This window comes from Macrosteles quadrilineatus, unplaced genomic scaffold (assembly GCF_028750875.1).
Source record: "Macrosteles quadrilineatus isolate MER2022 unplaced genomic scaffold, UCM_ALF_1.0 Scaffold_1__1_contigs__length_201487025, whole genome shotgun sequence".
Classification (NCBI taxonomy): domain Eukaryota; kingdom Metazoa; phylum Arthropoda; class Insecta; order Hemiptera; family Cicadellidae; genus Macrosteles; species Macrosteles quadrilineatus.
This window is the reverse complement of record NW_026542594.1, coordinates 104962478-104976546: the sequence shown is the minus strand read 5'-3', so window position 1 is coordinate 104976546 and position 14069 is coordinate 104962478. Positions and strand designations below refer to the sequence as shown.

General features: G+C 36.6%; 1 protein-coding gene across 1 annotated transcript in view; it reads right to left on the bottom strand.

The window, feature by feature from the left end:
- Window positions 1–664, bottom strand: part of LOC129004524 (probable Rho GTPase-activating protein CG5521) — a 247406-nt gene extending 246742 nt beyond the window's left edge. The window contains exon 1 of the mRNA XM_054433140.1: window positions 376–664. Coding sequence (XP_054289115.1) covers window positions 376–484 — 109 coding nt within the window. The 5' untranslated portion in view covers window positions 485–664. The remainder of the gene's footprint in view (window positions 1–375) is intronic.
- Between the last annotated feature and the right edge of the window lie 13405 nt (window positions 665–14069).

The following is a 14069-nucleotide window of genomic DNA, read 5'->3' as shown; positions in this document are numbered from 1 at the left end:
TATAGGTTATGCCTTGCGATTTTATGCACAGGCCTACCATTATAGGCCTAAGCTAGGTAAACTGAGTATGAATAGGCCTAATTGAAGGTTTAGGATAGGTGCATTTGAATCATTGAGAAACTTGTAGACTAAGTAGGAATAACTTATAAGTTAAATTGATCTATTGAGCTTTCTAGAATCTTTAAGAAGTACAATAGTCAATCCTTATAGAGTTAAATAGGCATATATTCCCTATGACTATGAATGTAAATAGAACACTGAAAATTACCATTGATTTACCTATGCCCCATGCAAACCTACCATAAATGTTTATTCAATATACCATTTAAGTTCAAATGCGCCAAATAGTCTAAGAATGATACATTAATTACCAACCTAAAATGATCCTTAAATGCTTAAAACGAGTTGGTGATTCCTTTTTAACGTCTTGAATTTTTTGTGTTGACTTTTTAACGTCAGCATGAAGTTTCTTGCTACTAAACATGTTTCTTGTTTATGCTTAAAATCAGAAAGTACAACAGAATATTGTTGGAAAAGTTAACTTAACTTCTAGAAAAGACATTATTACTCTAAAGTTAAAGATGTACAAAACTGACATAAACATGTTAATGTTTACATTATAAAACTAACCAAACCTATACGTTGACAACGACAACCTTGTTTATTCACCATTTTCCTTTTCTGCTCAGTTCATCATCTAATCAATTGAAAAAAAAAACTTTCTTAGGCTGAAAGTTTTTCTATGCGAACAAGTTAATCAAACTAAGTTTCTTGTCATAGCTCCGATACATTTTAATTCCGAAATGCGCTTACACGAATTTTAATTGCTCTGTTTGTTATAAAATAGTTTGGATTGGATTTTGTTCTATTTATAAATATGAACTGTTTTATAGTTGCAATTATTTATTGGTAGGTGTATGGGTACGATGTCATAGCTTATAACGGCATAGCTTATAATTGCGAATTTGATCAATAGCTTATAATCGTTAAAATGTGGCATAGCTATATAATAGGGAATTTAAATTATTGTTCCATAGCTTTGTGAGGTGTTAAGTTCGGGTAGGGTCACCTAGCCTAAACTTACCTCCGTTCACTCGGACAGCTCGAGGACTCCACCATGCACTCTTGTCGTAAATCGGTTGGATGTAGGTAGTCTATATTCTGTAGCATTAAACATATTGTACCATAGACTAACCAACACAAGTAGACTTCTCATCCCATTGTAAATTTTGAAGCACGTTTTTCGTTTCTAGTTCATGTACGTGACAAAAAGGCACTAGTGTCGACGAAACTTTGTTACTATTATTTTAGGGTTATTTTCTTGATTTGTGCTTTACTGTTTGGTTATATAACTAGGGGACAAGTTATTGTTTATGATTAGATCGTATTATTTGGTTAAACGAGGTTTTAAATGGCTGTAATAACGGGAAACAATTTGTAAACAAAACACGACCTCTACATAAACCGTACAGAACTAACAATAAAATTGTCTTCAGCTGTTCCATAAGGATGAGAAATCTACTAAGGGAGTATGTTTTATCTATGACTAGCTGGCCCGACAGACGTCGTCCTGTCCTAACGTGGTTTTATGTCAAATGCTTGTTCATTTTCAAGATCTTGGTTGAAGTTCGTTCGCTATGCTCACTCACCTTTAGGTTAAAGCTCGTTTAGTTTTTAATAAACTTAGTATGATAATTGCTATTGTGAAAGCGTTAAAATTAAGTTAATAATAATACGTACTCTGAATGGTGTCACTCTATCATGTGATCATAGAAATCTCTAATGATTGGCTAGAAAACGAGTTGATTTGGCGACCGTTTAAGAAACGAATTACGGAAAAACAGATTAACAGAATCATATTATACTGTAGTATCAAAAAATTTTCAAGTATTGCAACCATTGAAACTGACGGCCGTTCTTTCATTTGAAAACTAATGCTAGCAACAGTCACAAGTAGCTCAGAGGTAAGGTAAGAGGCTCATAAGTCGAAGGACTCAGGTTCGAGACCCAGCCAGGCTAAAAAAATTGTATAACAAAAAGTTCGTGAGTGCCAACATTTATATGGCGTTAAAAAAGTCTCTCAGGAATCCGCCCCACTGGGTCTCAAAGTTTCAATGTAATCCTTATGGAAGCAGTTTTTGACAAATAAACAAAGACATATGATCAGCTGTTGGCTTTTAAATGCAGTAGATAAAGAAATAGCTGATAGCATTATTCCACAGATATTAGAACAGAAACGGTATGGATCATAAACATAATCAAATGACGAAACTAGCTTGAGGTCCGTGACGTAGAAAGTGGTGAAGGAAGTAGTAAAGGTGAGCAGTCTGGAGTGTGGAAACTGTTTATGACGATTAGATTAAGGTATCTGCAATCCTAAAATGCTATGGGAAGGGAGGAAAACAGGTCCGGGACGTAGGAAGTGGTGAAGGAAGTAGTCAAGGCGATCTATCCGTAGTGTGGAAATTGTTTATGACGATTAGATTAAGGAATCTGCAATTCTAAAATGCTATGGAAAGGGAGGGAAACAGGTCCGTGACGTAGGAAGTGGTGAAGGAAGTAATAAAGGCGAGCAGTCCGGAGTGTGGGAACTGTTTATGACGATTAGATTAAGGTATCTACAATTCTAAAATGCTATGGAAAGGGAGGGAAACAGGTCCGTGACGTAGGAAGTGGTAAAGGGAGTAGTAAAGGCGAGTTGTCCGGAGTGTGGAAACTGTTTATGACGATTAGATTAAGGTATCTGCAATCCTAAAATGCTATTGGAAGGGAAGGAAACAGGTCCACGACGTAGGAAGTGCCGAAGTGGTGAAGTAAGTAGTAAAGGTGAGCTGTTCGGGGTGTGGGATCTGTTTATGACCATTATATTAAGGTATTTGCAATCCTATGATGCTATGGGAAGGGAGGGAACCCGGTCCGTGACGTAGGAAGTGGTGAAGGAAGTAGTAAAGGCAAGCATTCCGGACTGTGGGAACTGTTTGTGACGATTAGATTAAGGTATCTGCAATCGTATGATGCTATGGGAAGGGAGGAAAACACGTCCGCTACACCGTAGGAAGTAGTGAAGGAAGTAGTCAAGGCGATTTGTCCGTAGTGTGGAAATTGTTTATGACGATTAGATTAAGGTATCTGGAATTCTAAAATGCTATGGAAAGGGAGGGAAACAGGTCCGTGACGTAGGAAGTGGTGAAGGAAGTAATAAAGGCGAGCAGTCCGGAGTGTGGGGACTGTTTATGACGATTAGATTAAGATATCTACAATTCTAAAATGCTATGGAAAGGGAGGGAAACAGGTCCGTGACGTAGGAAGTGGTAAAGGAAGTAGTAAAGGCGAGTTGTTCGGAGTGTGGGATCTGTTTATGACCAATAGATGAAGGAATTTGCAATCCAATAATGCTAAGGGAAGGGATGGAAACAGGTCCATGACGTAGGAAGTGGTGAAGGAGGTAGTAAAGGTGAGCAGTCCGGAGTGTGAGAACTTTTTATGGCGATAGATTAAGGAATCTGCAATCCTGAAATGCTATAGGAAGGGAGGTAAACAGTTCCGTGACGTAGGAAGTGGTAAAGGAAGTAGTAAAGGCGAGCAGTCCGGAGGGTGGGAACTGTTTATGACGATTAGATTAAGGGATCTGCAATCATAAAATGCTATGGGAAGGGAGGGAAACAGGTCCGGGACGTAGGAAGTGGTGAAGGAAGTATAGTCAAGGCGATAGAGCTGTCCGGAGTGTGGGAACTGTGTGTGACGATTAGATTAAGATTAAATTATTATGATTAGATTAGATTAAGGTCTCTACAATCTTACAATGCTATGGGAAGAGAGGGAAACAGGTCCGCGATGTAGGAAGAGGTGAAGGAAGTAGTAAGGTGAGCAGTGTGGAGTGTGGGAACTGGAAACCGTTTGTAACAGTTAGATTAATGTATCTGCAATGCTGAAATGCTATGAGAAGGGATCATGGAAGCATGCTCACGACATAGGAAATGGTGAAAGAAGTAGTAAAGGCTAGCAGTGCAAAGTGTGGGGAATGTTTGAGGTAATTAGATTAACGTATCTAAAATACTAAAATCAAATTAATCAGCCTTGACACCTTTAATATGTTTACTATAGATAATAATATAGTTACGTATGCCAGTAGGTGTCAATTGTAGATAATTATGCTGCATGTCTCGCAGCATATTAGCAATTAGCATTTCTGTACATGTCTCGAGCCTAATACGGCTCATCTTCAGCAGCATTTTTGTATGTAAAAATTTTCACATTGAGATATGATTGTCGACTATTTACAGAAACCACGTATATACACAAACACAGAACCTTTTAGCATGCCATTTACACGTATTTTGTAGCGTACGCTCGTTTAGGTAAAACGTTTACCTTAACGTGCGATAACGTGTTTGTGTATATATGTGGTTCCTGTAAATAGTCGACAACCATCTCTCGATGTAAAAATTTCTACATACAAAAATGCTGCTGAAGATGAGCCGTATTAGGCTCGAAACATGTACAGCATAATTATCTACAATTGACACCTACTTGCATACGTAAGTAGATTATTATCTATAGTAAAAATACTAAAATGCTATGGAAAGTGATAAAAACAGGTCCACAAAATAGGTAGGTAGTGGCTTAGGAAGTAGTAAAGTATTAGCATAGTGTGGGAACCGTCTGTGGCAGTTAGATTAATGTATCTTCAATCCTAAATTGCTATGAGAAGGTAAGGAAACAGGTCTATGACGTAGGAAATGGTGAAGGAAGTCGTAAGGCTAGCAGTGCAGAGTGTGGGAACTGTCTTTAGCAAATACATTAACGTATCTGCAATCCTAAAAAGCTATGGGAAGAGAGGGAAACAGGTCCACGACGTAGGGGGTGGTGATGGAAGTAGTAAAGGTGAGCAGTGTTGAGTGTGGGAATGGATTAATGTATCTGCAATGCTAAAATGCTATGGGAAGAGACTGTAGACTGTAGGTTAAAATGAATATACTAATAATAATAAAAATAATCTCTTTATTGCTTTTTGACAATAATTGTACTATTGTATAGCAAACGTCAGTCAATACAAAAAATGCAACAAATGAGATAAAATATAATATGTAGCTGTGTAAGAATAAATAATCCATGATAAAAGGTTAGATTAAAATAAACCTACCTCATAGTTGAGCGGAGCGAGCGAAGCGAGCGAAGCTCTTATACATCGACTTTTATGCATTTCGTAATACGCAAACTCCTCCTTGACGGCTGAATCAATCGTTTTCAAATTTTGGATGGTGATAAAGACTATATCGGTGAGTGCCAACATCTATATGGCGTTAAAAATAACTCTCAGGAATCCGCCCCACTGGGTCTCAAAGTTTCAATGTAATCCTTATGGAAGCAGTATGTGACACATAAACAAAGGCATATGATCAGCTGTTGACTTTTAAATGCAGTAGATAAATAAATAGCTGATAGCATTATTCCACAGATATTAGAACATAAACGGTGGTTTAGATCATAAAATAATCAAATGACGACACTCGCGACGTAGGAAGTGTTAAAGGAAGTACTAAAGGTGAACAGTCTGGAGTGTGGAAACTGTTTATGACGATTAGATTTAGGTATCTGCATTCCTAAAATTCTATGGGAAGGGAGGAAAACGGATCCGCGACGTAGAAAGTGGTGAAGGAAGTACTAAAGGTGAGCGGTCTGGAGTGTGCAAACTGTTTATGACGATTAGATTTAGGTATCTGCATTCCAAAAATTATAAGGGAAGGGAGGAAAACGGGTCCGCGACGTAGGAAGTGATGAAGGAAGTAGTCAAGGCAAGCTGTCCGGGTTGTGGGAACTGCTTAAGACCATTATAATAAGAATTTGCAATCCTATGATGCTATGGGAAGGGAGGGAAACATGTCCGTCACGTAGGAAGTGGTGAAGGAAGTAGTAAAGGCGAGCAGTCCGAAGTGTGGGAACTATTTATGACGATTAGATGAAGATATCTGCAATCATAAAATGCTATGGAAAGGGAGCAAAACGGGTCCGCGACGTAGGAAGTGATAAAGGAAGTAGTCAAGGCAAGCTGTCCGGAGTGTGGGAACTGCTTATGACATTATATTAAGGTATTTGCAATCCTATGATGCTATGGGATGAGAGGGAAACATGTCCACGATGTAGGAAGTGGTGAAGGAGGTAGTCAAGGCAAGCTCTATGGAGTGTGGGAACTGTTTATGACGATTAGATTACGGTATTTGCAATCCTTTGATGCTTTGGGAAGGGAGGGGAACATGTCCGTTACGTAGGAAGTGGTGAAGGAAGTAGTAAAGGCGAGCAGTCCGGAGTATGGGAACTGTTTATGACGATTAGATTAAGGTATCTGAAATCATAAAATACTATGGGAAGGGAGGATAACGAGTCCGCGACGTAGGAAGTGATGAAGGAAGTAGTCAAGGCAAGCTGTCCGGAGTGTGGGAACTGTTTATGACGATTAGATTAAGGTATCTGCAATCATAAAATGCTACGGAAAGGGAGGGAAACAGGTCCGTGGCGTAGGAAGTGGCGAAGGAAGTAGTAAAGGCGAGCAGTCCGGAGTGTTGGAACTGTATATGACGATTACATTAAGGTATCTGCAATCATAAAATGCTATGGGAAGGGAGGAAAACGGGTCCGCGACGTAGGAAGTGATGAAGGAAGTAGTCAAGGCAAGCTGTCCGGGTTGTGGGAACTGCTTAAGACCATTATATTAAGGTATTTGCAATCCTATGATGGTATGGGAAGGGAGGGAAACATGTCCGTCACGTAGGAAGTGGTGAAGGAAGTAGTAAAGGTGAGCAGTCAGGAGTGTGGGAACTGTTTATGACGATTAGATGAAGATATCTGCAATCATAAAATGCTATGGGAAGTGAGGATAACGGGTCCGCGACGTAGGAAGTGATGAAGGAAGTAGTTAAGGCAAGCTGTCCGGAGTGTAGGAACTGTTTATGACAATTTTAAGGTATCTGCAATCATAAAATTCTATGGAAAAGGAAGGAAACAGTTCCGTGGCGTAGGAAGTGGCGAAGGAAGTAGTAAAGGCGAGCAGTCTGGAGTGTTGGAACTGTTTATGACGATTAGATTGAGGTATCTGCAATCATAAAATGCTATGGAAAGGGAGAGAAACAGGTCTGTCACGTAGGAAGTGTCGAAGGAAGTAGTAAAGGCGAGCAGTCCGGAGTGTTGGAACTGTTTATGACGATTAGATGAAGATATCTGCAATCATAAAATGCTATGGGAAGGAAGAGAAAAGGTCCGAGACGTATGAAGTGGTGAAGGAATTTGTAAGGTGAGCAATGTGGAGTGTGGGAACTGGAAACCGTTTGTAGCAGTTAAATTAATGTATCTGCAATGCTGAAATGCTATGAGAAGGGATGGAAGCATCCCCACAACATAGAAAATGGTGAAAGAAGTAGTAAAGGCTAGCAGTGCGGAGTGTGGGGAATGTTTGTGGCAATTAGATTAACGTATCTAAAATACTAAATTGCTATGGAAAGTGATGAAAACAGGTCCACGATGTAGAAAAAGGCTTAGAAAGTAGTAAAGTATGAGCATAGTGTGAAAACCGTCTGTGGCAGTTAGATTGATGTATCTTTAATCCAAAAATGCTATGAGAAGGGAAGGAAACAAGTCTATGACGTAGGAAATGGTGAAGGAAGTAGTAAGGCTTGCAGCGCAGAGTGTGGGAACTGTCTTTGGCAATTACATTAATATATCTGCAATCCTAAAATGTTATGGGAAGAGAGGGAAATAGGTCCACGACGTAGGGGGTGGTGAAGGAAGTAGTAAAGGTGAGCGTGTTGAGTGTGGGAATGGATTAAGTATCTGCAAAGCTAAAACGCTATGGGAAGAGACTGTAAACTGTAGGTTAAAATAATTGCGAAGCACGAATCGATACATATTTCGATACATGCAATCGTTTATAATAGAAATTTACAACTGAGTTGCCAACAGCTGATTTTTACTCCATAGAGGATAAAGACTGTTTTACTTCCTAAAGACTAAAATTGCTACTTTAGACTCTCAACGCATGCATTAAAAACGACTGGTATTACTGCAGTATGACCAAAACAATATAATATAAACCCTTGACGACTCCGCTCAATTTTGTGGATGCTTCTGCGAACGCCACCTAGTTATGGAAAATATTATAATCAATTTCTTTGTATCAGCTGTCTGGAATTGTGAAATAATGCAGTTTGGCAGTTCTTCTTGTTTACATTTAAATGTCAAAGCAAATGTAAACAACATTATTAGTGTTCTCATCACAGCCATGGAGACCAATCAATATTTACTTTGAAAATGTTCACCTCAGAACTTTAAAGCCAAAGGGGCAAAGCCTACGGCCAGTATCGAAATGTGAATAGTCCTATAATGGTCCTTGGTATGGTAGCTATATTTTTGTAAAATTTAAGCCCAGTTGGTTCAGTAGTTTTTGCACCTATTAGTAATACACATACAGACAGACACCATTAGATTTGTATATAATAGTATAGATATAGAAGTATAGATTATGTTGTTGATTGAGAGTTTTTTTGTTTGTCGGTTGGTATATTTTCACGGTTGTCAATTTAATCAGAACACATATCCAATTATAAGAACCTAGAGTGTACGGGCCGGAATTTTACCCCCTTCATGAGATCAGCTCAAAATGTACGGCCCGGATTTTTACTCCCGGAATTTTACCCCTTGGCCAGATATATAAATTAGTGAGAATGGTCAATTCTCCTCATTCAGTTTTAATTTAATAGTAAACATTTTATTGTTAAAGTAGCCTATCTTAATTTGACCATTGAAGCCAATAGTTGGTTAAAATAATAAAAATAAACAGCGAATTATGTTTACTTAGCTTGGATTACAAGATAAATATATAAAGATAGGTTACTTAATAATAAACATGTTTACAATTAAATAAAAATATAAATGAGAAAATCAATTATTCTTAAGAGTCTTCATCAGTGGTAGCCATCTTGAATCTTAGTCCCATAAGACTAATGTTAACTTGGTGGCGGTATTACGTCTCTTCCGATTGTTGTAAAGATATAATTTTTATGTCAAATTAAAGGTATGGTAGTCCTCTAGCTAATGTATTGCGTAAATTGTTCATTACGAGACTAAATTTTGAAATATGAATAAATTAGTGAGCTATAAATCAAATATTTTTTAACTACAAACTAAACCATATTTTCAAAAAATAACTAATACATTAGCTAGAAACGTGCCTTATAATCATAATACTAAATTTTGGAATTTTTATTTCCATAAATAACTGTGTAATTTTGTGACAAGTAATTACGTTGAGTATACTGATCGGAGCGCAGCAGAGTGGCCAAGCGGGGAAACTCGTGAAGGCGGAGTGATACACTGAAGTTTCGGAGAGAGAGTGGCGCGAGCCCATATAATTTAAAAACTACAAATTATTGGGCAATCGTTTGCTGTATTACCACTTTTTATGTATCCGGAACTCTTGGTACTACTTATTAGACGTGATTGATGCTGCTTTAAGCAATCAGATGATTGTGCTTCAAAATACTGTAATGAATATTAATTTTTCTTTCGATTAGGCGGATTGATTTTGAAAGCCACAGGAAGTACTTATGCGAGAATTCTTCTACGTATGTAGCCTAGTGTATGAGTAAATTTAATGATGTAATGTATTGTTTTGCCTTTGTGAAGACTATGATTTAGTAATCCGGAAAGGGGCACACAAACAATGTAAGCCAACGACATAACGGCACAGGGGGCTGTGAACTAAAAAGCGTTTCTTCTACATAGAAACGAATAACAAACAGGAAACTCCAAGTCGTCTGGACCAGTCTTATCCCCTAATGAATTCTGTGTAGCTGAATATATCTTACTGAATATAGTAGTTAGAAGTACTATATCGTGTGTGATAAATAATTTAGAGTGTTTTACATTCGCGAAGATTGTAGTTGTTAGTTTTACGTAGCCTACTGCAGATTTGAACAAATCCCAATATTTTTTTTTTAACAAGGAGTCTTAACTAATTATGGATGATGTTATCATTCTAGCATTCTTATGGCCTTACCATCTTGTCGCATTATGGTTTTGTTTTAGTTTATTTCGTAGAAAACCCCAAGTAAAATAAAGTTGTAGGCCTATATACAGTACTAGCTGTGTGGCCATCATGAATTTTTAAAGCTTGGCGTTGTTAACGAATAATTTTTTTGTGGACTGTGTATTTATTTACTTATTTATATATTTGCCAACGAATTTACACAAATTTTACAGTTTGATTAGGCCTAAAAACGATTATCATAACATTATAGATGACACTATCAAAACTTTCAAATAATTATTTTGTTTGTAATTTGCTTTGGTGAAAGCGTAACAAAACCCCTAATTCAATTCTGCTATTGTGTGTGTATGTCTGTTGGTAACGCATTAATGTCCTTATTTCTCAGTGTTTCTTGGAAACGATAAGAGCACCTTTGTTAATGAAAATTTCAACCCGAATAAAGTGTGCAGTAGTGAGGTTGAGGTAGTTTTTTAACTACTTTTAACCAGTGTGAAAAGTAACTTTCAATTACAGGCCTACCTTAGGGATATGCCTCATAGATCTATAAAGCAATCCCTTTTATCATTAGATATAAAATATGGACTAACACGAACGGGTGACATTTAATTGCGAAGCATTCGTTTTGGCTTTGAAACTGTCAGATATTGTATTTGCGAAGGTTTATATGTATTCCTATACAGTAATAGTTTTGCCAGCATATCTGGAAAAATGCACACTAAATATGCAAACCAACTCCTGTTCTGAATATAAGGTTTCAACTTACTACAAGATTCCCGTACGTAGAACGGGCAAACAGCTAGTCTTATATAAAGAATAGCAGTTGGTTTGCATATTTTCAGATATGCTGGCGAAACTATCATATATAAACTAATACAGTATCTGACAGTTTCAAGTTAAAAAATCTTAGTAAACATTAGAAGGAAATGTGAAAAAATAACACAATGTTGGGGTTTTGAACGTTTTAAGTTTATTTCCTAAGTAGATAGGCCATGTATTCTAGGTAAAAGTACTGGTATCAAGGATTGTCGTCGAAATTTGGTTATGAATAATTGTTTAGTCCTACGAACCCAAGAGATGGGCAATTGGTCTATTGGCTGTATGGTCCAGCGATTGCAGCACATAGTGGTGAGAAGACACATTGGAAAAGCGAGTTGAGCATAATTCGTAAACCTCTGTTACAATCATCCACTGCTGTTGTCACTACTTTACATTTACACTTTACACAGCCGCAATTGAAGTGCCGTCAATGAGTTGAAAACTTTTTTTGTAAACTGATATTGGTAACGCTAATTTTAAAAAATGTAAGTTTCCAGGCCATATACGCAACACTGATTCAAGGTATTTTTCCCGGTTATCATAACTCAAGAACAATTTTATACACAAAGACTCTCTATTTTCATGTACGTTTACCCTAAAAATTATTGCACTTACGAATAATTAAATCCGTTATGTAAGGAAACACGGTGTATCTTGATAGGTATTCTAGTTGTTCAAGAGAAGACCGCGTAAAATGGCTCTTTGGCCGTAACAGACAGACAGACAGAAATTGAGATGAGACTTGTTTCGGCTTCTTTAATGTATAAAACGTAAAAATAATTTTATTAAAATTTATGATTCTGACCAATGTACAGACAAAACTCTAATTTTATTTATATAGAAGATAACAATTTGTAAACCAGTTTTACACAAATGATAGAACTGTTCCATTGTTATAGTGTGTTTAGTCTCTATTCGTTATATTGTTTTATGTTAACTTTTTGTAGGGATTTTTGTCGTTACTAAGAATTTAATCATTCTGATTTTGCTTATTATAATCTTTTAATGCTTTCTGTTCTTTTGTAAGGCCTTATTATACTGTTTTATGTATTGTTCAAATTATTTTCATAGAGAAACCAATACAAACTTAAATTGTATACACAGTATAAAATTATATCATATTGTAATCCAGTTCATAAATGTTCGAACACTGTTCCATTGTTATGTCGTGTTTACTCTGTATTTGTTGCAACTAGGTGAAACCCGTCGAAATTGACGGTTACTTTCAAGGCTAATTCATCTAACTGCGATAAATTGAGTGAAATTATACATACTAGTGTACCTGTTGCTCGAATTCGAGCAATTGCGAAGCATTACAGGCGACTCACGAAGATTATGGAAATACTAACGATCTACACAGCAGTTAGATATAATCAAAATCTTTTGTAAATATCTTATCTTTTCTCAAAAAGCTGATCTTGTTTTTTAGTGTTTCTACAAATTTTTCCCTCTCATAGCCGCATTAGGTTGTCTATAATAACGATTATAAATTTAAAAAAATATTTCTTTTCTTCTTCTTGGTTGTGTTGTATGACTTTTTCTATGTTTCCATTGTTTGCTAATCGGTTATTTCAATGATTGCTCAAGAAATGTAGCATATTGTTAATTCAGTTTTATTTTTAGCCTATATCAAATTGTCCAGGATTTCTCGCTTTTTTCCATTGTAATAATTTCACCAACCCAAGTTTCGTCTACAGATGCAATACGCCAAAGAATATCACCTACGTACAATCTCCAAGAAGTGGTAAAAAAAGGCAGAAACCAAGCCATACAATAGATATAAGTTAACTCCTTAAGAAATAATTTTAGGATTACTGTGATTTTAGGATTTTCCACTGATTTGGTAATAGAACATTATATTATATTGCAAAACATGAGACGATGCAGAATAAAATCGATTTTAAGATCAGAAAAACCCATTGCATATACTGTACTTCATTTTTAAAAATTCAATGAATCACAATTTAAATATTAACAGCTGTTTCATTAAAAAGTAATGTAGAATTATGCATATGGTAAACAAATTTGAAGAGGCAACTTTAAAGGCTTCTGGGGCAGAGCCCCAAGGGAATTTACCTCGTTCCTCTTTTGATGGCTCATCTATAGACCAAGACCTTTCTTTAGAGACCCCTACCAAGTTTCTACGCCCAGCCGTTCTCTCAAATTAGCTGGGACAAAAACCCAGTTTTTCCTCCATAAGAATAACATGGGATGGGAATTCAAAGGCCACTGGGGCAGAGCCCCAAGGGAATTTACCACGTTTCTCTTTTGATGGCTCATCTACAGACCAAGACCTTTCTGTAGACACCTCTACCGAGTTTCTACGCCCAGCCGTTCTCTCAATTTAGCTATGACAAAGAAAAACAGTTTCAAATTAATATATAGATTTTGAGCATTTAGCATTGTTTAAAGAGTAATAAGTGTAAAAACAATAATGATATTAATTGCGTTAGTTACCAAATATCAATCATCATAAAATCATTCAATGAATAAAATATTTCCCATATTGTACGTCATCGGAGTTTTTATTAGTATGTTATCTGGAAAGAACCTTTAAATAGTGTTAAAATCGTATTGTGGATGTTTTGTAGTTAAACACTTCCGTATTTCATCAGTGTAGCCTAATGCAGATTAATCTATGATTTTATTTGAAAAAAATATCTGTTTGTTGGGATGACATGTTTTAACTTCAAAGGTATATCAGTTACAGCGTAGGCTAAGTTTGATTTTTCCTTCGTCACGGAAGGAAAAATCCATCTGTTATCCATCTGTGCCAATGGATAACCCTCTAGCACAGTTTTGAGAAATTGGTTGTGGGGTTACTGTTAAAGCTGGAATTCCTTGACATAAGGGATGTCAGTTAATTGTCTCAGCCTTATCAATTACATAAAGTTGTCAATATAATCTCTCTACGGAATGTTAGGTGTAGTGGAATATACTTGAAGTGAAGTTGGCTTTTATTCTTGAACTGTTAGGGGCCTCCTCATTTATATGGGTGTGCGGCTTCATTGGCAAGAAATAATGGAAATGACATAGCAATTTGGCATTTCCAAAAAGCAAAAAAATAAATTGGCTGTTACGTAATTTATTGACGTTTACATGCATTGTTAATCAACGTATCTTATAAAGGATGGTGTGATTTAGTTTAAAAGGAATATGACCTTTCTGTCATGACAGTAGCTGCTTAAATAGTATTTACTAATTGGGCCATTTT